Source organism: Pholcus phalangioides, unplaced genomic scaffold (genome assembly GCF_987345545.1).
Source record: "Pholcus phalangioides strain wild (caught in Gottingen) unplaced genomic scaffold, Ppha-v1.0 ptg000042l_1, whole genome shotgun sequence".
In the NCBI taxonomy this organism is placed as follows: domain Eukaryota; kingdom Metazoa; phylum Arthropoda; class Arachnida; order Araneae; family Pholcidae; genus Pholcus; species Pholcus phalangioides.
Genome location: NW_028301628.1, coordinates 38,174,914 through 38,198,194, shown reverse-complemented (window position 1 = coordinate 38,198,194; position 23,281 = coordinate 38,174,914). Strand labels below are relative to the sequence as shown.

Genomic DNA, 23,281 nt, shown 5'->3' with positions numbered 1-23,281 from the left:
TAGAAGGCTTAAATATCATTTGGAATGCGCAGAAATCTTGGTTACTCCAAGAGATGGGTAGGAGGCTCGCGCATCCACGGTATGTGCTCACTCATATACAGTCGATCCCTGTTATAACGTTCCCACTTATAACTTTTTCCCGCTTAGTACGACTTATTTTTGTGGTCAACTCTAAGTAATTCTCATTAAAATTTCCCGTCTAAAGCGTTTTCACGCTTACAACGTTTCTTCATAGCGGTTTTTGGAAAACGTCATAAGCGGGATACACTGTATATGCTCAACCCACGACCGGGGGGCAAATGTGGTTCTCAGTCATCTGATGTGTCCCGTGACTTCAAACCTAACTTTGTAAAAAAATGAACTAAGCGGCCCATTTACATATCACTTAGTGGAGCCGTGGCATATATAAAGATCACTTGAGTGATCCGCGGCACAGTTTCACATCATTCAGTTGACCCGCGGAACATTTACAGGTCACTTAAGTGACGTGTGGCACAGCCAGGGCCGTCTTAAGAGCATCATGGGCTACCGGGCCAAGTGATTTCACTGAGGCTCTCTACCTGTTAAATTGTTGAAAAATTCAACTGCTTCTCATTTTTCTGATGCCCCTCTTCTCTTGAGGCCGTTCCCGGGTGGGCCCATGCGTTAAGACGGCACTGGGCACAGTTCCAGATGACGTAAATGGCCCACGGCACGTTTTCAAACCAATGAAGGGGGTCCACACTCTCCTAAAAGGTTGAGCACCCTTGCCTTATGGCATGCGTGCATACAGATTCGCGGGCAATAGTAACGAGTCTTCCCTGGGAGTATATAAAAGATGTGCCGCTCATGGGTACGCATTGCAAGAACGGTTAGGAACCCCACGCCGCTTTATGGACATACATAGGCCGAGCGTGTGTTTCCTCGGCCTTGGGCCGTTCCGTAATTATCCAATTAATATTCCTTTCCAGTTTCGATGCGGAGGGTAAAGGCGTCATAATGTAACATCATAACATCATCACCAACAATCGTGTGTCCTGTTGCAACAGGAGGACGCCTCCTCACTTGCTCGCCTACTGAGGTAGTCGCGTCCCTCTCTCTCTATTATTATCAACATCATCGCCAAGAATGCGTACATACCGTAGTACGCATTACAAGGTAGGAGTGTGTGTGTGTGTGTTTTGATGTAGGCCGATGTAGGCACATTTTTTTCCGTAAACAGACATGGCGTTATCACGTGCACTTATCGTTATCGGACCCGTTGTAAGAACGGTTGTGTGTGTGTGTGTATGTATGTAAATACGCATCTCGGGGCCCGTAATAACGTGGCATATTTATTATGCATTCGGATATAGCGTTGGTGTTGGTGGTCGAGACAATGCGACGCGAAATGCAATAATTCTGGCAGTTTAAGAGTTTATTTTTTTTGCAAGAAGAAAGACAAATATTCGGGATGTTTAGTATGTACTAGTGATTGTGTGAAGCGTTTGCCAAATCCTTGGAGGGTTTTTTTTTTCCCTTGGCTTGGCAACTGATGGATTATGTGGTAGATACAACAACAACGGGTTTTGAAAAAGCTGGATCTTGATCTCTGGTAATTTGGCAATCGGATAGAATTATTTCGAGCCGTGTTAGTTTATTAACCCTCTCCTCCTGGGTTGTTGAAAAAAAAAAGTTCAATGATTCTTCTTCAGACTGATTTTGTTGTGTGTTGTTTGGTTTTGGTGAATTTTGGCGATTTTTTTTCTTTTCGTTATTTTTTGTGTATGGTGCTCGATTTCTTGACCAATGTTCCACTGGCTATCCACGTCCGTATTATACAAATACAACGCCACAACAGGCAAATTGCCCAACGAGGTGGCTGACTTAAGAACATCATGGATTCCCCGAGCCATTTTTTGGAGGCCCTACCTACTACTGCTACACCACACATGCACCCCGCCCCCGCGGAACCCCCAACGAATCGGTACATGCGGGAATGTGCGTGTACGTGTAGTGAAACCTGACGTGAAGTTTTTTTTTGTTTCTCTGTAATGCTTGTTATGTGTAGTGCTGCCATCTGCCACCAGTTTTTCTAACTATGAGTGAAGTGTTATGATTGAACGATTTATCGTTGTAGGACTGTTGCTCTCTGTGGCGGGACTTTTTAACGGGGAGATCGGCTCGCATTTGCGCCTTGAAGTTGGGAACCACAGAAAATCAACTTCAGCTGACCACCACTGTGGGGTTCGAACCCGGATCCTCGCATCGCGAGTCCGTCACTATAACCACTCGACCACCACAGCGGCAAAGCGGTAGGGTTCCCCCTGGCAAATCGATGTTCTGGGGCACCTCCCAGTGAATCAGCCCCTCCCGGGCAAAGGCGTATTTATGATTTTGCAGCGTGTGGGCTACACGAATTTTGTCGCCCTTCTCCATTTTTTGCCCATTCATTCCTTGAATTTTAACTCGATCCCCCCCCCCCCACCTGCTAATACGTCCGTGTGTCTAAGTCACTTTTGGTCACTCATGTTTTGCGTACTCTCTTAGATACTCCATATGCTTGCACACGCTCCAAGTCTCTCTTAACCGCTCTATATGTTTGTATACGCTCCAAGCTACTCTTTTGGTCATTAACATGCTCACACACTCTCTAGGTTACTCTTTTGGTTGTTCGCATGCTTGGGCACGCTCTGGGTCATTCTTTGAGCCGATTACTGAATACTCACCCCTGAGCACTCACTGAGACTACTCACCCCTGAGCACTCACTGAGACTACTCACCCCTGAGCACTCACTGAGACTACTCACCCCTGAGCACTCACTGAGACTACTCACCCGTGAGCACTCACTGAGACTACTCACCGCTGAGCACTCGCTGAGAATACTCACCTGGTTTCTTGCTCTCTAGGTAACGCTTTTGGTAATCACTAACCTGGTCCCCCCTCGCGTAAATAACACTTTTGATCGTTCAAATGCTCAAACGCTCTAGGTCACATGCAAGTGGTCCCCCCCAGAACGAAAATTCATTCTACGGGCCTTATTGAAAATAAATTCATAGGGGTAAGATAGATGCGTATGCTTTGATTAGACACATTCAGTTATTGTATATTAGTCGATACATTACAGATATATATCATGGAAAACATTCTTTTCTATTGGTAATTTAGGGATTTTCACTGTTATAGGATTATAATGTAGGATTTGATGAAAATGTATAATTTAGATTGTTTTTTCGACCAATTTTAATTTATTAATTATCCTTTTATTTAGTGAATTATAAAGGCTTGTATAGACATGTTTTACAATTTCGTTTATCCTTTTATCATTGATATGACGAATTGTAGAACTTTGCGCTGAAAAGTAATTACCAGAAGTAGTTAAAAGAACAAACATGTGTTAGTATTTGATTGAATTTTGTTTCTGAACACACAGTAAGAAGTAGTGAATGATAAAATAATACGTATGTTTTTGCTGAAAAAAGATGTGGGAGAGTAAATTACCATCATTCATCTATATATATAAAATTGATTTTCTGTGTGTCTGTATGTTCTCTATACAAATCTACAATTTTAGATCGATCGTCGCCAAATTTTGCATATATATACCAAATGGGACCCGACTTGAACGATAGGCTACTTTAAAATTTTGTCAGAGCAGGGCAAGTGCCCCAAATGGGCAAAAAACTGTCGGGCAACAATGGTTTTTAAACCTCAACAATCACTTTCCGAACGTTTACTTTGGTTACCGTGGTTCCCTAGCAATGCGTTTCAGACGTGTATATGCCTTTACAATGGTTTGTCATTTCTTCAACGCTGTTAGTATATGTATAATATTTATGCCTTTATAATGGTTTGCCACTTTATTCAATCCTCCCAGTAATAAGAGCTTTTTGAATGGACACCATCATCAGCATCACTTTGAGGGTAAGGCAAAGGATGATGCCCCATAGAAATCAGTATTAAAATTGCCGATTTTACTGTAGAAATGCTGAAATTTTGTGGAGTTTTCTGTCACATCAATAATTTTAAAAATTGTATTGAATTCTAGATTTCTGAAATATTGAGTTCGATTAGAGATATACGAAGCCCAGGAGATTAAATATGAAGTGATTAGCCGGACCTACTTTTGAGTTGGACATTCATGCAGTAACATTGATTTCAACTTTTTATTTATATCTTCTCAAGCAAAAATTAATGTCTCCGCATTGTCTTTTAATATTGAACTGTATAAATTCATAGTTTAGGATGTTTTAAAATTAATTATGGGTCCGTAAAGTACATCGAAGAAATTCCACAGCTTCAATTAAGCATTTTTGAAAGCTGAAACAGGCAGATGGATAAGTTCAAGGGGGGGGTCGAAATCCCTAGCACCCCTTAAAAAAGAAAAATATATATATTTGTTTCTATGTTTCTTTAAATCTAGATTTGTTTATTTCATGAAGTCGCGCAGGAAGTCGCCATATTGGTTAACTTAGACACGGGTTTGCATGTCCCTCAAAGAAAGCGGGAGATATCACGTGATCCAAAAAAGCCTCATTGAACAAAACCCGGGCAACGCCGGGTATCATAGCTAGTAATTTAATATTGCAAAATGCAATAAGATATCCACCTTTTACAGGACAAAATATTTTTCTGTGTATACGTATGTATGTTTGTTCTTTATACAAATCTACAATTTCAGACCGATCGTCGCCAAATTTTGCACATATACCAAGCCGGACCGGGATTGAACCGTAGGCTACTTTTTGAAAGTTCGCCAGAGCTGGGCAAGTGTCCGAAATGGGCGAAAAACCGTCGGGCAACAATGGTTCCTGGGCCTCAACAATCACTTTAGGAATGTTTACTTTGGTTACCGTGGTTCCCTAACAATGCGTTTCAGACATGCACATGCCTTTACAATGGTTTGCCACTTTAATCCTGTCAGTATAAGTTTATTGCTTTATAATGGTTTGTCACTTTTTCAGTCCTGTCCAATCAATTGCTTATTATGAAACTAGCAAAAATACCCGGCGCTGCCCCGGTTTTCTTCAATTCATGGGAGGATTGGAAAAAGTGACAAACCATTATAAAGAAATGAACTCATACTGGCAGCATGAAAGAAGTGATGAACCATTGTATAGACATGCGCGTGTCTGAAACGCATTGTTAGGGAACCACGGTAACCAGAGTATAAATTCCGAAAGTGACTGTTGGGGGGGGCCCAGGAACCATTGTTGCCGACGGTTTTCGCCCTACTCTAACCGAACTTTTAAAGTAGCCTACGGTTCAATCCCTGTCCGGTATATTTGCAAAATTTGGGGACGATCCTACGTGATGGCTAAGAGCACTCTGAAAGGCAGCAACCCATACATAGGGGGGTCTTAAATGGAGGTCTTTATGACGGAAAAAAAAAAAAATCGTAAGTCCCATTCACATGGGAAATAGAAAAAGCGGGTTTTGAACCCGCTTCAAGAATTTTCACCAATGACTGCTCCCCATTTCTTTCCTTACGAAGGGAAAAAGTCGTCAAGCGGGTTCTAGAACCCCCAATGCTCCCGCAATATTTGCACATGTGAACGGGGTTGTAATGTTTTGTAATAGCGATCACGCCATTAGTGATCCCGAAGATGGAGTATTTGATCTGGCGCCATGATTTATAACTTGGCCATGGTGACGGGCCTTCAGTTTCAAAAAAGTAGTACGTCTGTCTTGAAACAGATTATCAGCAGAGGCGCGACGTGAAGAAACCATTGGATTGGGGTGGCTGAAAGCTGGCTGGTCGTCCCGTATATACGGGACTCGAGCACGTACGCGGGAGAGGAGGGTGGCATTGTATTTTTTTCCCCAGAAATTATTGGAGGGGGGGGGCGCGCGCGCGCGACTCAAATTTTCTCGGCCCGGTTCCCGGTGCGTATGGTTACCAGTTCTACCTTTTGATTCCGAGACTTGTTTGGCGATGGGAATTTCATTTGATGCATCATATCACGAAATCGATCGAATTTTAAACTTTTTTTTTTTATTTAGCGGTCAAAGTCGGGGACGCCATGCGCCGGAAAATAGATTGGTCTCCATCTGGGATGGTTGCCAATATCAATACACTTGGCACAGGATTTTCGATGGCGTGCCCCGCCCCTCTACCCACACTTGCATACCATACCATTGCTGCTGTTTCCTCGTTTCCATTGAGAAGATTTCACCATTTCTCTGCAGATGAATAGGTTTTCTTTTTAATCCGGTGTTTACTTTTTACCAGAAGAATCTTATCTACCTCTGAGGGGAATCTACAATCCTGTGTGAATGGACCAGAGAATCTCGGAACAGGACTCCCTTGCTGAGTCTGATAAGGAACAAAAAAAACTAGTTTTCTGGGGGGGGGGGGGGGAAGGGCTGCTCTCATTCTGGCACCTGGGCCAACACCCCCTATAGATTATCTATGGGGGGTGTTGCCTGGGCCCATAGTTCTTTCCAGAGATATCCGTATTATCGGATTATGTTACTAGTATTCCCACGGCCCCACCTTCTCAATCGAAGCTGTAACCAGCAGGGTCCAGGGCTACCGATCACAAAATCGGGTTATAGATTTTTTTTAACACTTTTCAGTGTAAAAATTGGGTGTCAAAAGGCACTGATTCATTTGTGCTGTTAAGAGCCAAAAAAAAAAAAAAAAAAAAAATTGACAGCCCTGACTATTACCATAGGCTCTCCTAATCTTGGCGTATATACTGGCATACAGTAGAGCAGTGATTCTCAACGTGGGCGATGGAATGTTCCAGGGGCAGCGGTGGAAGCTCTACGGGTATAACATGAGATCCTATGGGTTAGATTTCGTTGGGGGCGATGGGAGAAAAAAATTTTGAAGAAGGGGGCGATATGGGGCAAAGAAGTATGCAGTAGAGTCTCGCTTATTCGACATAAACGGGAAGGCAGCACGTCGGATAATAGGGATAAAATTGACTTATTACAGAAAATTAACAGTTACAGAATATTCTGAATACACAGTACTTTAAAAAGTTCAGTCCTGTGATGATTTGAAGAAATTTTTGATCGTACTCTGTGCTTTCCGGACGAGTGCCGTTTCTTCGCTGCCAAATCTCGCCATCTTTGCAGCATCATCATCATCATGTCGATTCCTGTAGCTGCTTCTTATTGCTCAATGTATTTAATTGCAGTTTCAAGAGCCTTAACTCCGTCGCCATTTTTTTTTATTTATCTATCAAATTTTCAAATCTTGGCCGACAAGCCAGTGTATACGCTAGTCCCTTTAGCGCAGTGGATAGCGCTTTGGACTTCTAATCCAAAGGTCCCGGTAGATGACTTTTCGGGCACGAGTGGCGTGGTGGTAAGATGCTCGTCTACCATCGCGAAGGTTGGTGTCCCGGGTTCGAACCAAAGGGAGCATATAGATAAGATATTTTCCCTAACGAACTTGAGGTGAACCACCGATAGACGGCGCCTTTATTTCCAACCCATCTCATTAATGGCAGTAAACTGCAATATGGCCAGAGTTGGTGAAGTAAAAAGTGTAAACGTCAAGAGATGAGTCCCCGTCAGGACCATCATTTCAACTTTTTCCAGGGGGCGGGGGGGGGCAAAGAGCACGTACTAAAGGTACGTATATATATATATCATTTGTAGTGTATTTTCAAAAGCCGGGGGAGGGGCTCGGCCCCCCTAAATGACGGGCCTGGTCCCCGTGTCCATTTTAGTGAGTATTTGTGCAGCATCTAAAGTGCAAACAAATCTGCCCCCCCCCCCTCCTTGACCCCCAATTTACACAAAAAGAAAAAAAATTCCCCGAGAAATTTATAATAGCTGTTTTTGTCCTAAAATGGTTTGGGGACTCGGACCCCCTCAGATCCATTCTTGAAGATGCCACCGGGTATCTGTTCCAAAGCATTCAGTTCGTATCGCATCTTACTTAGATAACGCATATAAATAATTAATATACAAGCCAAGTTTGGTGATATTGGGAATTATTTCATTCATGCGCGGGAGAGAACCAGTTTGCAACATGCGCAACATGATCCAAGGGTTCACTGAACCAAAAACCATATGTTTAGCGGTAGGGTTTCCACATGAAAAAAACTAGCATTCCTTCTGGGTGGGGGCTCCCTATAATTTTTGGATTCTCCCAAATTTGAACATGTATTTTGTCCACCCAACCATCTTTTGACCCTAGCAGTCGGGGCTTCGTGCATGATTGACCCAGGGTCCGCTTATAAGGGCCGGCAGAAAAAAGAGAACTCCCGTGTGTCGGAGTCTCTTACCCAGGGTCGTTTTGCTTACTCGGAATGATCCAGAATTGAGCATGTCGATCACCATGAATGGGCCGTAAAAGGCCGCCTGTTTATAACGAGTGGTTGCAGATCGAACAGTTTTGTAAGCAGGGCAGTCTCAAGAGCGTTTGGGTAAAGTGATGTTTTGGGATGGCCCTACCAAAGCCTCCTAGATACTACAAGCCAGATGATGCTTTGACGTCACAGCCTGGTCCTGTATAGGAGGTTTTGGATATTTCATAATCACGAGGCCTCCGTTCCCAAGACCGGGTGGCCCAATCAGAACCTGTTTCTCACATGGGCAAACGGGACAAGTGACCAGGGCCCCAAAAGTTGTCCCATTTCCGTATTTTAGGCACAGCCTACATGCCCTCTTCCCCTGCGTACCCCTCTGCATAATAGAACATTATATATAATAGCCCCGAAAATTCATATTTGTCCACGGCCCGTACTTATGAGGAACAGGTCCTGGAGCCCCATATGTGAAGACGGAAGTTTTTGTGAAGAACATTGTTATAATCCCGCAACATAGCCAGATAATGGCCCCTCTCCCGAGGAGGAGGTCGAGAGAACTCAAGGGTCTCGGGTATTAACTGCTGCTCCATCCCTAAATTTAGTGGGAAAATCATTCTTCGGGCTTGCTGAAAACCCTGGAAGAGGCATATTCGTCTCAACAGCGTAGTGGGCACCTTGGTAAGTTACGTTCTGAGGGGGGGGGGGGGCTCCCTATCTGCCTGGAATATCAATCTATATATCTCGAAAATCACCCTAGAAGGTATCATAATCACTGAAGGACCCCCTCTGTGGGCCTATGCGTTAAGACAGCCCTGTGTGGGAAACATTTACAAAAATCATCGTCCTGCCCAGTGAAGTCTTAACGCATGGGCTCATACGGCCAGGGTGCCGCAAGGGCAGAGGGGCCTCTTGAAAATGAGATCTGATTTTAAATTTTCTAGTGTAAGCATGTAAATCGGAAGGCACAAATTTGTTATCACGTTGAGGTGGGGGGGGGGGTCAGAAAATCACTTTCCCCCCAGGGTTCCATGATGCTGTTAAGACGGCCCGGAACTGCCTGGGCTAATATTTTTCATAAATTTATTTTAACTGCCCCTCTTATTAGGAAGTTCTTTCGAGAGATTATAGTTCGCTGTTGAAAAGGATGAGCGGCTGTTGATTCATTAGATCATGATTTAAGGCCCGAAACAATCCGGGGGGGTTGGATGGATTTCTCACACGCCCGATTTCTCAGAAAACGTAATCACCACATCCGGGCTTGCGCCCATGTAGTATAATTAGGCTCGTGCGGCGCACCCACGAATACTTTCAACCAGCTCTCGTAATAACTTCCATATAATTCCCTTCCTTACACGACGAACAGTGCACATTTTTTTGCCCTTGCGTCTCAATGGGTGGCCCCCAAGTCAAGTAGGGCCGTTCCCCCTAAAAAAATCATTGAGAATTTTTTTTAAGCAGTGCAATATTTCATTTTTATTTCTCATTGGCACTTTTAATTCCATTAAAAGTCACGTATTCACATAAAGTGACTAGTGGGGGGATCTTAAGGCCCTTAAAACGGTCCTTTTTTGTTATAAATAACTAAAGGGATTAGAGTCCCTGGGCCTGTAAATGACTGATTGAAATAGGCATTGTGAGGCCGTCCATTCGTGGCCGGGGTTAGAAATTTATTGGTCAATGCAGGGCCGGACTTAAGCAGGCTCGAAGAGAGCTCTGCGTCCATGGCCCCCGTAAACGATGGGGCTAACGGGACTCCAGCCTGGGGGGGGGGACCCGGGACGATTCTCTTCATTTTCTTGTTTCTTCGCAATACAAATTTATAATGGAGGAGAGGGGTCCGTGAAAAGTCTAGCCAGAAGCCCGTCAACGATCCTCGGGGGCCCTGCTTCAGGATGTACGGCCATGGACGGCAAAATATTTGGGAGCCGAATTATATATTGACCACGTATTTGATTTTGACATTAGCTGATTAACTAAGCCCGAAAATTCTTTCGAAATTCTGTCAGTTCTGACAAGGGACTTCTCAACTTGGGAGGGGGTAGCGGACAGGGCCGTAACGAGGGAGGAGGACTTGGGAGTCTGGTCCCCCCCCCCCTCCCCGAAATGTGAGAAAATGACCGAAAAATGGGAAACAGATGACCAAATCTATTGTTCTATCACTTTGCAGACAGGGCTGACAGGTCTCCAGTCCTGGGGCCCAGGACACAATTCTCATAACTTTTTGTTTTTTTAACGGAAAAATCAGTTTTCAAGGGTCCGTGTGAAGTCCATCTTGCGGGCCCCACTAAAGATCGAAGCCTAGGGGCCCTCGTCAATTCCGTATTTCCATCAATTTTGGGATTTTTTTTTTTCCCTTCGGTTAATTCCGAATTTTCATTCGTTAGCATGTATTTTCCAGCGTTCGTGTGTATTTACGACAGCGCACACAAATCTTCTAATGACGTTCCCCCCCCCACCACCACCACCACACAAGATACATTAAATCCGGGCAAAGTAGGCCCCGACATTATTTTCGCACGGGGGGCCCGCGTCTGATAGGGGCAGTCTGCCTAAGCGATGGGGGAAAAAAAAAAAATCGACTCATTAATTTCAATCATCTTGGCGATCTAATCTCCTAATTCTCGCCAACACCATCCCTGTTGGCAACGGTTTTTTTTTTTTTAGTTTTTTTGATAATCCTTTACACCACACGCCTCTCTATTCACCTCGCCCTCCTATATAGTCGTCGGAGGGAGTGGGGAGGCCCTGAAACTTGTTTGGCTTGAGCCTCCTTCTCTCTCTCTCTCATTCGAGTTGTTGCTTCCGTACGAGAGAGAGAGTGAGTGTGAGCGGTCCGTAAATTATTATTATTTTTAAACGTTCCGAGCCCGTTTTGTTAACGGTCGTCGCGAGCTCCGCGCAAAAGAAAAAAAAATTGCATTGTGTGTTATCCGAGGACAAACAATCTCGAGAAAGTGTGTGTGGTTTCTACGATCTAGGATGAACGATATGGATACATTATCTCGAGCGTTATTGTGATGGATTATTACGCCGCTGGATGGTGTGGGCAAGTTTTATTGTTTTTTGTTTTTCCCCTCGGATTGTGGTGATGATCCCAGCGATGCGTGAAACGTCGTCTCGAACCCGTTGCTGTTCGTTCTCACAGTTATTATTCGGATCACCGTCGACGTGATGCGAGTCAAATGGAATCGCCGTTTAGACGGTGGCGTAACGACGCGTCCCGGCGTGGACGGGCTCGAGACTCATCCGGAATTCGACGGCGATGATGTCGATATAGTGGTCAAGTCGGCGACTTTGTCCGCGTTGTCGGCGGCGCCCGTGGGTGGTGCGGTCGGCAGTAATAATAATAATAATAGCAGTGGTGGATTCTTCAGTTTGTTCGGCTTGAGACGCCACGGTAGCAGCCGTAGTAGGTCGGACGTGGACGCCCAGTCGACGTGTTCCGTGTCGTCCAACTTGACCGAGGTGTCCGGAGGGTTCCAGAGGAGGGTGTCGCTCCCGGCTCGGTTCAGAAGGCGACAGCAGCAGCAGCAGCCCGACGACGAACGACAACCCGCGACGAACGGCGATACGATCAGCGAATGTGACTTTAAGGTGCCGCACGTGCCACCGAAAAAGAATAAATCGACGAGCTTTCTCAGGAGAGCGGATAAATCCGTCGGCAAGGGATTATTCAGTTCTCTGAGGAGCAAGAGGACGGTCACCGATGATGTCCGGAGGAACGGGTCTGGACCAGTGACCGATGGCGACGACGACCCGCGAGTGGTGGGTATCGGTGCCGACCCGACGCCCCAGGACGACCGACAGTGCCACGTTTTCGGGAACGTGTTCCCAGCTGTCGAGCCAAGTCCATTAAACATCTCCAAGTCGGAGTGCTCGCTGTCAGGGTGCCAACCTACGGATACCGACACGCAGCAGCAGCAGCACTCGGCCAATTTGTCTCATTCTATTAAAAGCCTCGGAGGACCCGTCACTTGCGACCGGGCTCCTCTGCCGCCAGCCAAGTCGAACTTGTTCTCCTCGGCGAGGAGCTTCTTCACCAGGAACAACAGCAGCAAGAAGTCCGTCTACCTGGACGCTCCGGACGACGGTGCGGACGACGGCCATCACCTGAGGAGGTGCGTGTCCGTCGGTGACGCCCACGCCTCGAGGACCAACAGGATCGTCGTCGGGAAGTCGTCTCTGTCCTCGGGTTCTTCGGGGCTCGCCCTGGGCGGTGCTTCGGCCAACAGCAGTGACTCGCACATACCCACTGGTGATGACGGCGGTGTTGCCGACGCGAACCTCAAAGAGGAAGGGTCGAACCGTAAGTTGGCGAAACCATCCAAGAAGAAGAGCGGATTCTTCTCGGCGCTGAAGCTCGGCGGTGCCACCAAACACGCCGCCGAGTCATCCCACATCCCTCAGCTGGATTCGAAGAAAATCCACAAGAAGAGAGTTCACGCCAGTAAGATCCCGAGACCGAACTCGGCGACCAGCAGCAGCAGCCAGCCGTCCAACATCCCGACCCTGGTCGTTGTGGACGACGACCAGCAGAAGGGCCGCGAGGTCTCCACGGCCAGGTACGTCTTGCATACCGTACCGCCACTGCAAGGACGGGCGTCTGTCACGACGGAATGCGATACCTCTCCGATGTACGTTGCTGAACTATCGTGCTCCGCTGGACATTTGGTCAAGAGCGTGGCACCCGCGGGAAATGTGGACACCGGAGTGTTGTCGTCCACCACCGAACATGTGGTCAAGAGTGTGACGCCCGCGGGAAATGTGGACACCGGAGTATTAGTACCCGGTGTGGTTCCCATACCGTGTGTTCCATCGGGGAAGGTGAATGTCCCCACGAGGGAAATCGAGGCCATCGTTGTTGTTGCCTCGGATTCCCCACGCGTCGCATCTGCCGATTGTGTCGTGCGGACCAGCGTCGAGGAAAGTGTTCGTCCAAAACAGTCGTGTCCTAAAAATGAAATCTCGAGTCTTCCGAATTGCTTATCTTCTCGCTTATCATGCGAAAACGGTCCTATTTCTGGGAACAACAACAACAACAATAATACTAATGAGCTGCATAGTTTCGTGACACCTCGTAAGGAGGGCACCACACTCGGGGAACCGGTCATCATCGGCGATTATCATCCCCATCTCGACTCGACCGCTTTTCCTCCGTTTCCAGTCCAGTTCAGCAGCGAAACAACATCATTATCATCCCCCATTGATAATTATTCCCTTTCCGTAGGTATGGTCAGGTCCACGAAGAGTCCCGATTACATATTACCGAATGCAAAATCCCTAGTCAGCTCGGACAGTGGCGTAGTATCGGATCATCCACGTGACTGCACCGCCCGCGAATGTCGGGCATCGTCGAATGATGGATACGATGCGAAATCGTGTGTGCCCGTTCTGGATGACGTCACTGCCTCCGCCCGTCGCCTATTCAGTGGTGTGAAGGAGGAGGAGGAAGGAGAGGATGACGACGATGATGATGCCATTGAAGTATCCGTTTCCGAACGAATCGGTATCGGATCCGTTCCTTTACCTCACGTGGGAGTAGACGTGCCGAGCACCCAAAATAACAGTCGTCGCATCATTGATACGCCACTGGTTGGTGAAAGACGACTCTTCTTCACTTGCGTAGACCCCAGGGTTCAGCAGCCTGAAACGCTTCAGCGATCCAGATCCGCCGGCAATGTTGTTGTAGAAGGCGGAAGGAACGGCTCAGAAACAATCTTCCATGACGACGAGGAAACTGTCGTATCTCATCATCACCGACGTCGATTCCGAGGCAGTCTTCGTCTACCTTTACGACACGCAGGAGCAGGTCGTCGACGTTGTGAATCGGACGGTATATCCGGACCCGCGTCTTCACATGTGGCCCCAGCGTGCCCGGACGACATGGCCAAGACAACGTTTTCCGAACCTGGAGTACAGACTATTCACGTGGATTGCGACACCAGGGCCTCCGCGGCGTCCAGTTGCGAACGTCCTCGAGGCGAGAACCTAGATCCATCCGAGGCGATCCTAGGCGATTTCCACGTCAAGGAAGGTACCGACACTTCGACTGATATCGTGGTCCAGGAGCACCTCGTGAACGGTTTTGATTCCAACACCGGAGTGCTCAGTTGTGTCTCGGGTCATCTGCCGCAGATTGAACGACGGGATGACTCTACGAGTGCCATACGTGCCGAAAAGCCCGCCACGGTTGGTGATGGCGACCCGTGGCATGCAGCCGGTGTCGCTGAACGTTCTCTGGTGGATGCGACAGACACCAAGGGTGAAGCTAATCGTGCATTGGGAGATAGGTCATCAGAGGCACCCGGTACCCTGGCCGATGCTAGGTGCAGTGACCATGTGTCACCTGATGACGTTATGGTTAGTGATTGTCCGAATATCAGGACGGATGGCAAAGACGTCCCACCAGCAATTTCATCGTCACAGAAAGCACCTGCGCCAGGTATAATATATTGCAGTGGCGACGGTTCTTGCGGCGTACGCAAGGGCAAGTGTAAGTGTGCCGTACCCTGCTACAGAACGGATATAAGTGGGTCGAAACTGGACTGTACCGTGAGTTTCGGTGGCGACGTCGACGCGCTCCACCCAACGAATTTCCTATACGTCAAATGCGCGTCCATGGACAACATTCCGACGTCCCACGCGGGCATGGTGCGTACCGCCAAACATTCCAGCTGCAGCCTGCTCAAGATGGACGCCGCCGGAAATGCCAACAATCCGCTGGGCCCCGGGCCCGCGGCCGGCAGCGCGCGCGACTCGGATATCGCCACCGCCGGTTCCGAGACGGCCGACAGGTCCTCGCTGGCTACGCCACTGTCGGATTCCGGCGAGTTCAGCAGCCGGGTCGAGGAGGAGGAGGAGGACGATTACAGCGCGGACACGACGAGTTTGGCGGAGATCGAATCCGTCCACTCGGATGTCGTCTCGATCGAGGGGTCGTCGGCGGCCAGCGGCGACCAAAGGCAGCTGCTGAGGGATTTCGGTTTTTTCAGTGGCGGCCGCCCCCGTCAATCACCACTACCGTCATTATCATCATCGCCATTGCCATCGTGCCTGCCCTACAAAGCTGTTGGCCGAGTTCGTTGCCCAGCTGCTGCTGCAGGAAGTGGTAAAAAAAGCGCGGCCATCACTGGTGGTGGAACAAGATTTACCGGCGCATCATCTAATCATCATCAAAGGCCCCAGGGCAAGTCTCGTATACCAAGAAGTACGTTTCTTGAATCCATTTTTTTTTCTCCTCCTATAAATGTGCAAATTCCGTTGAATAATGATTATGCATACGTTTTCATTTCACCTCATATTTATTCATTATTATGCCCAATAAGGGCCAATGACTGCTTCAAATTGATCCCGAATAGCTTAAGACGTCGTCTGAGAACTCTGCGGTAATGCCAACCGTTAGGGCAATGTTTTCCACTCAGCACTTATCCGACGACCTCTTCAGGGGTCTGTCCAGTGGGTCCCCCCCACTGTGGGGGCGTAGATTGCGTTGGGGGGGGGGGCGACGGGAGAAAAAAGGTCGGGAAAACTAGGGGGCTCTATTTTTGTTTTTTCCATGCTGTAAATTTACTACAGAAAAGGCCCGCCAAAGATCCCAGCCTAGGGGCACTGCCGCATGATGTCGGGGGGAAGGGCCCACGCTGTCCAGACTTCTTTCGTAAGATCCCATTTTTGTGAAAAGGATCACCTATTTCTTGAGAAATAAGTAATTTTGTGGGAAGCAAAATAATCAAGTTCAGTGATTCCCAACGTGGGCGTTAACGCCCCCTTGGGGGCGATGGAATCTTCCGGGGGGTGGGGTTATAAGCCACGGGTATAGCATAGGATCCTATGGGTTAGATTGCGTTGGGGGGGGCGATGGGAGCAAAAAGGTCGGGAAAACTATGATCTAGTTCATAGTTTCCCAAACTCCATCGCCCCCCCCCACCACAATTTTTTTTTCCTCTCATCGCCCCCAACTGAAGTGAACCCATAGGATCCTATGTTTAATCCGTGGCTTCTATCGGCCCCCCTGGACCATTCCATTGCCCACCAGGGGGCGATATTGCCCACTTTGGGAAACACTGATCTAGTTGATATGATTTTTCTTTTACGATTAATTTATGATTTCATTAATTTGTGTTTTGTGAAGGGTCAGGTCGACTCCCAGGCGGGTCGACCTGGGCCACCGGTTGTCCCGTATATACGGGACTCGAGCCTGAACGTAGGAGGGGCAAGGATAATATATATCCATTAATCCGAGCCCTCAATAATAATATCCATTAATTATTGAGGGGCTCGGGTCCCCCCACCTCAAAAAATTCCGGGGAAATTGTGAAAAAAAACCCGGATAAACCATTTTCCCGCATTTAACGCTGTTCTTTCCCAAATTTTCTCCGATAATTTGAGTTCGAATATTTCAGGGCGAAAACTTTCTAATTGGAAACACGGGGAGATCGTATAGAATTTTTTTTTATTTTGACACACACTGTATTTTCTCTGTCAAAACTGGTGCAGGGTACTTTCTGGAAGCCTGTTGAGCATTTCATAAACTGGAATTAACGTCAGTGAGCGATCGGGTGAGTGACCCAGGGCGTGTGCATGCATTGAACAACCAAAAAAATCACTTAAAAAATGAGGGACCCGGTCAGTCAGTGACCAAAAGAGTGAACTGAAGCATGTGAGTCGGGGCCGGAACTAGAGGAGGGTGTGGAGGGAACTGCCCCGGGAGAAAAAAATTTAGGGGGCGGCGGGGCAGTTTTTAGGTCGGAATAAAGTGATGAAATTATTAAATTTTAAAGTTGGGGTGGAGGCAAAATTACGTTTGCCCCAAGTCGGAAAAATCCTAGTTATACCCTATGAAGTACGTGGCTATGAGTGATCAGAACAGTGTCTAGAGCAGAGGTCTTCAACCTTTTTCTACTCGCGAGCACTGTTTGTACCCATCATAAAAAAAAAGGAGCACCCTGACGGCAAGTTTGGCTTACGAATGCATAAAATCAGGGTGATTTCAGTCCTTGTATGCAATTTGTGCAAGGTGTTTAATTATAAAGTTGATCAAGTGCTCGCGAGCACGAAATCAGACCCGAGCATCGAGCAGTACTCTGGGTGCTTCAGGGAGCAACGGGTTGAAGGTGCCTGGTCTAGAGCTTGCGCATGTGAGTGACCAAAACAGTGTACAAGCATGTGCATGAACGAAAGAGCGACCAAAACAGTGTGCAAGCATGTGCATGAACAAAAGAGCGACCAAAAGTGTGTCCTGGGACCATAGGCGTCGGAACCTAGGGGCTGAGCCCCTCCAGATATTTAAATTTCTGAAAAACAATGTAATGCACCCTCTCCCTCATCTGCGTGCGCTGAAGTCCCGCATATACGGGACGACCAACAACTTCCACCCCCCCCCCAATGTTTACTTCACTTCGGCCTCTCTGCCTACGACGTGTGCAGGCATTTGAGCAACCAGAAACAGTCACTTAAAATGTTCGGGACCAGATCAGTGAGTGACCAAAAGAGTGATCTAGAAAGCAAGAGCACAAGGTCAAGACCGAAACAGTGTGCAAGCACGTGAATGAAAGCGAGGTACCAAGTCCTTGAGTGGCCACAAGAGTGACCGGAGACGTATTTACAGTGGGCGGGAAATTTGAGAACGATCCTATCCCCCCCCCTCCCCCGCAACAATTTTAAACTGGGATCCTCGGGTAGCCCTTGATCATGTTTTCCCTTCAGCGAAGGAAACGTCGGAAGAAGTGGGGAGAAAGATGAATGAGCTACTAACGTTAAGAGATAAGAAAATGAAAAGAGGCCCGGGCTCTTGTTGTGAAGACCTTGGGGCTCTTTTATATAAATCCTCAAGGTCTTTTTACGAGGCTCTTTCCCCCCTCCCTTTTCTATTTACGTATTGTTGTGTTGTAACACAGTTGCTCATTGAAGTACACCAAAAAAAGAGGGGGGAAAAAACCCATTGTTGATCCCCCATTGATTGCGATTAGATTTGAAACAGGATTAGGCAATCGGATTAATATGATTATGCATAATGAATAAATTAATAATTAATCCCGCGATTGTCTCGCTCCACTGGCTGACGTGCGTACTGTCAGGCCCGTAACTAGGCTGGGACAAAAAGAATTAATTTGCATATCTTATATATTTCCAGTGCCGTCTTAAGGCATGGGGGGAGGGTGGCCACCCGGGCACCTCAAGAGGAAGGGGGGGGGGAGAAGATTGGTGATAGGTGTCCAGCCCGATTATCATTATTTTCTTTCGGTTTTCACACTATAAATTCACTATTGTGGAGGCAGGGGAAAAATCTGATCAGGAGACCGCCAAAGACCCTAGCTTTTTTTGTGGGGGAGGGGCCTGCTGCACTATTTGCCTCCATGGCGCAGTGCCGTCTTAACGCATGGGCCTCACCCTTTCACCCCAAGTGCAGGGGGAGGGGGGTGTTGTGAAATGAGATTCGGGTTAAGAAAACGTCTCGCGGGGTAACGGGCATCAGGAAAGTCACTTTGCCCTTGGGCCCCCAGGATGCTCTTAAGAAGGTCCTGCCATGGCCGTAAGACGGGCACATTAAAAAACTCGGTAGCTTACTTTACATTTCTCCTTTTACCGCTTAAAAATGCACGAACTCCGAGTTGCTCGGGAGTTCCCATGGTCGAGCACCGTCCATGGAAGAAGAGCACCTATTTAGCCTCGTGAAGGATCGTTTAGATTAGAAAACAGATATTTCAAGGGCTCCACCAGAGAGCGTTGACAATCGCTCCCCCGAGCTTGAAATTCTATCAATTTGTATGTATATATATGCCCTTCGAAAAAAATTTGAGTGTAACATGAGTGTGGGGGCCCCCATCTTAACATGACCGTCTTAACGCATGGGTCCACAGGGCACGGTCCGACGCTCTTATGATAATGAGATCTTGTGCTATAATTTCATTAGAGGGGAAAATAGGCGGATGCAGATGTGAGAGTCTGTGAAGGGATGATCACCCCTCCCCCCCCCCCGACCAGTTCACTAAGAATGTACTGTGTATTCGTAGCATAGGTGGGGGGGGGGGGTTACATGAAACATTGCTGGTCCTGTTCACTAAATACACCCTTGGTTATCCGTCCCCATACCCCGCTTCGAAGACCCTGTATCTGCTTATGTGTTAGAATTAGTACGTGGGTACGTCCAGGGGGGGGGGAACATCACTTCCCCCCCTCGGATTTTTTCAAATGTGCCCTGGGCCGTAACCTGTAAATGTACCGTGGCACACTTAAGTGATCTGGAGCTTTGGCAATGGGTCACTTGAATGATCTGGAAGAGCACCATCGCAGGTCACTCAAGTGCTCTAGAACTGCACCGCGGGCTAATTGCGTCGGGCAGCAGCACCTCGAGTCACTTCACTGGTATGAAAACGTATGGCGATGCGGCCTGGGTATCTTTCGGTTTTGACGGTGTGAAAACGGGCCGCAAGTCACTTAAGTGATCTATGATTGCATCATTGACGGGGCCGTCTTAAGAGCATAAGGGGGGCCCCCGGACCAAGTGGTTTTTCTGAGGCAAAAACCTTGCAAATTCTAGAAAATTTCAACCGTTTCTCATTTCTGTGAGGACTCTCTTCTCCGGAAGTCCCCGGGCCGTGCCCATGCGTTAAGACGGCACTGTTCATGGATCCTTTGAATGATCTGGCAATGTGTGATTGCTGGTCGCTGAAGTGATCTGGTGAAGTGCCGCTCACAGTTCATTTTCACAGAATTAGGTTTTAGGTCGCGGGCCACACACACACGGATTTGAGCATGCGTGGCGTACAGTGTGGAATTTACTGTGATTCTCACGGTAAGTAACGGAATCTCATAACGACAATGAAAGTCAATGGCTTCTAGGGATATTATCATTACCAGTAAAATATTTTTTTACTCCAATTTGGAGAAGAAAATTGGGGCCCCGTCTCGAAGATCGCTTTCCTTTTGAAGTGAAAGGTGGTAATCACACAAGGGCCCCCGCTATAAGAGAGCCTTCACACTGATGATGACAACGATGACATCTTTTCGGAGGAAAAAGATTGTTCGAAAACCTCTTATTTGGTGGTTTCGTTTTTTTGTATTGTGTCGGTGTCTGCGACACATTTCAAGGTCTCGCCTCACATTCGGGGGGAAAAAAAGAACAGGGTCATCGAAAAGGAAAGAAAACTAGTAATTTGTATTTGGAAAAAGATAAGTTAAAATTTGGGTCACACTGCGAACGGTTTTGTTTTTCCCCGTGATGGATTCGTACGCTAACGAACGCCCTAGAAATTAATTTATAACATTATCTCTACAGAGTAGGATTTTAACATCAGCGGGGCCGATTAGCCGAGTTTTTGAACTAATTACATGGGCGGGGGGTTTTTTTTGGTTTTTTTTTTTTGTAGAGAAATGACGGCATTGATAGAAACAACTTGATCGTGATGTAATTGTTGGAACAATTTGAATAACGACATGTTTAACTGAAAAGATTATTTTGAGTTTTCTTGTTTTTCTTAAGCGCGTCGGGAATGAAGTGAACAAACACATCATGGAAATTGCGATCCTGGTGTCAGGAATAGGATTTTTTTTTTTTTTGAGGGGGGGAATCGGAGGAGCAAAGCTGGTATCAGCCCAAAGATTGACAAATCCCAGGCCCTGGCCCGACTTAAACGAGGGTGCAAGGGGTGCGGTAGGTTGTTAGAGGTGGCAGCGTTGACTTTTCTCACGACTCCAAAACTTTTATAAGTTCCACACAGTGAAAATTTACGTGAGACCGCGTTTTTTTTTTGAGGCGTACCACGACAATTTTCTTTGGCCGATAAAACTTTTTTCACTCATTCACTACGCACAGGGACGGGCTTAAGTATTTTGCGGCCCGGTGCAAGAAAAATTGTGGCCCCTCTGAACAGGGACTTTCCAATACTCGTGTGTCCATGGGTACTCTGGTGCTCGAGAATGACTGTGAAACTCCTTCGTAGTCATTAAAACATGCCCTCATGGTCCTCGGTGTCATCTGATGTGGCCCGCGATCTCAAACCTAATTTTATAAAAGTGAACTAAGTAGCACATTTTTTACAGATAATTCAAGTGACCAGCCGCTCGGTTATAGAGCACACTTAAATGGCCCGTGGCAAGTTTACAGAGCACTTTAGTGGCCTGTGGCACAGTTTAACATCACACCGTGGCCATATTTACGCGAAGTATTCCCATATCATTTGAATGATTCACGGCAAAGTTCTAGAGCACCGAACAGCGGCCCCGACACATTTCCAGATCACTGAAGTGATGCCCATTTACGGCTTAAGTGGCCCGCGGTACAGTTAAGCGACATAAGTTACATTTAGAGAAATAAATTCTAGAATGAATTAATTAAAAAAAATCAGAATTTATGGGGAGGGAAAAAGAACAATTTCAGTTTAGAGTATCCAATAATTTGGGGCCCGCCCCCGTTTAACTTAGGGCAGCGGTTCTCAACCGGTGCTCCGCGGAGCCCTTGGGGGCCCCTTGTGCACTCTCCAGGGGCTCCGCGGCCCATCCAGGAAAATAAAAAAAAACCAGCAAAATTTAAAAAATTAATTACAAATATTTTTTAAATAGTAAAAATAAATCAGTAACTCTTTGATGAATAATTAAAGAAATTGGCCTATGGGGCCCCGCCATAGAATTTTTTTACTCGAAAGGGCTCCGCGAGTCGAAAAAGGTTGAGAACCGCTGACCTAGGGGTCCTAGCTCAGTTGGCGCCCACCTGTTATGCCGCCACTGACCGGGTTCTAAAAGATCCCAAATAACGAAATGTTTGGTTTCCACGAACTCCTTGGAAATGGGCTCGAAAAAAATCGCCCGCGTGGCCGTGGCCACACGAATGGCCTATTGGCGACTGTTCTTGAACATGTAATGAAGTGATCGGTCTATACTTTGACTGTTGTTGGAGTGACGCCGTCTTCGCCCCGCCTGAAGAAGTGTACCCCGTGGAAAACGAAACTAATTCTCCAGCGATACAAAAACAGAAATCTTTTGGGTCCATCGTACTTAGAAGGCATACATAGAAGTGTCTTAATGAGTGTTCAAGTGTCTGTGCGTGTCTCTCGAGAATCTGGTTCGGCACCCTCTTATCAGTGCGTATCCATTTTCCAGTAGTTCTTTGTTATCAAAAGGGGGGTTCCCCCCTTTTGTTTGTACGACAGTGTCCCAAGAGAAAGAGGTAACTTTAGACTTTATTCGTTAGGTCGAGAGTCCTTCCTCTCTTTTGATCTATAATTAGGTTAAACGAGTTGGCATCGCATTCTCCCCCTCTCTCTGTCTTTCGCCGCTTAATGATTACTCTACCCGGGGGCCCTTTTTCTTTTTTCTTCCGGCCCACGCACCACCTTCACGGTTTTGCAAAAGTTCATCTCTCAATGAACGGGTTTTAAGTAGCGGGGGAAAAAGACGTGGTGTGTTGGGAGACGAATTAATTCAACCCTTCGGGGGGCGCCGCGGATGCCTCGAGTTTGTTTTTGTTTTTTTCTCGTACCCGGGGCTGTTTTGATGTTTATTCTGAGTTATTGGGTCGTTCCAAAAGTTTAGTGTCTTTATTTGGTTTCGGAGGCGTATGTTTCAGCTGTTGATGTGTCTTTTATCATGTTGGAACGGACATTTTGTGGCTACTCCGGAAAGTTGAGACACTAGATTGGTCGAGTGGTCATAATGACGGACTCGCATCACGAGGTCCCGGGTTCGAACCCCAAAGTCACCGCAGTGGGGTGGTCGGCTATAGCTGGCTTTCTGTGGTTTCCAACTTCGAGGTGCGAATGCAAGCCGATCTCCCCATTGGAAAGTCTCGCCGCAGAGAGCAACAAGCCTACAACGGTTAAATCATCAAAACATTACGCTTCACTTATAGTTCGAAAAACATGTGGCAGATGGCTGCACTATAACAAGCATTACACAGAAACAAGCTTCACGTTAGGCTCACAACGCGGACATTCCAACATGTACCAATTCGTTAGAAGTTCCGCAGGACGAGGTGCATGTGTGGTGTAGTAGCAGTCCCAAACCTGTCGATCATCTGGTAATCGTGAACATAGGTGCCAATATTTCCGATTCACCC

The 23,281-nt window shown here is 47.1% G+C and overlaps 1 protein-coding gene across 6 annotated transcripts in view; it reads left to right on the top strand.

Annotated features, from left to right (window-relative positions):
- Positions 1–23,281, top strand: part of LOC149065001 (uncharacterized) — a 145,776-nt gene that overhangs the window by 85,319 nt on the left and 37,176 nt on the right. The window contains exon 1 of one of the 6 annotated variants that reach the window (XM_089254929.1): positions 11,011–15,436. The exons of 4 other annotated variants lie outside the window; for them this stretch is intronic. In XM_089254929.1, the coding sequence (XP_089111055.1) occupies positions 11,401–15,436 (4,036 nt within the window). In that variant the 5' untranslated portion in view covers positions 11,011–11,400. Of the gene's footprint in view, positions 1–11,010; positions 15,437–23,281 lie in introns of those variants that run through there. One more of the 6 variants, XM_089254923.1, reaches the window with a different exon arrangement.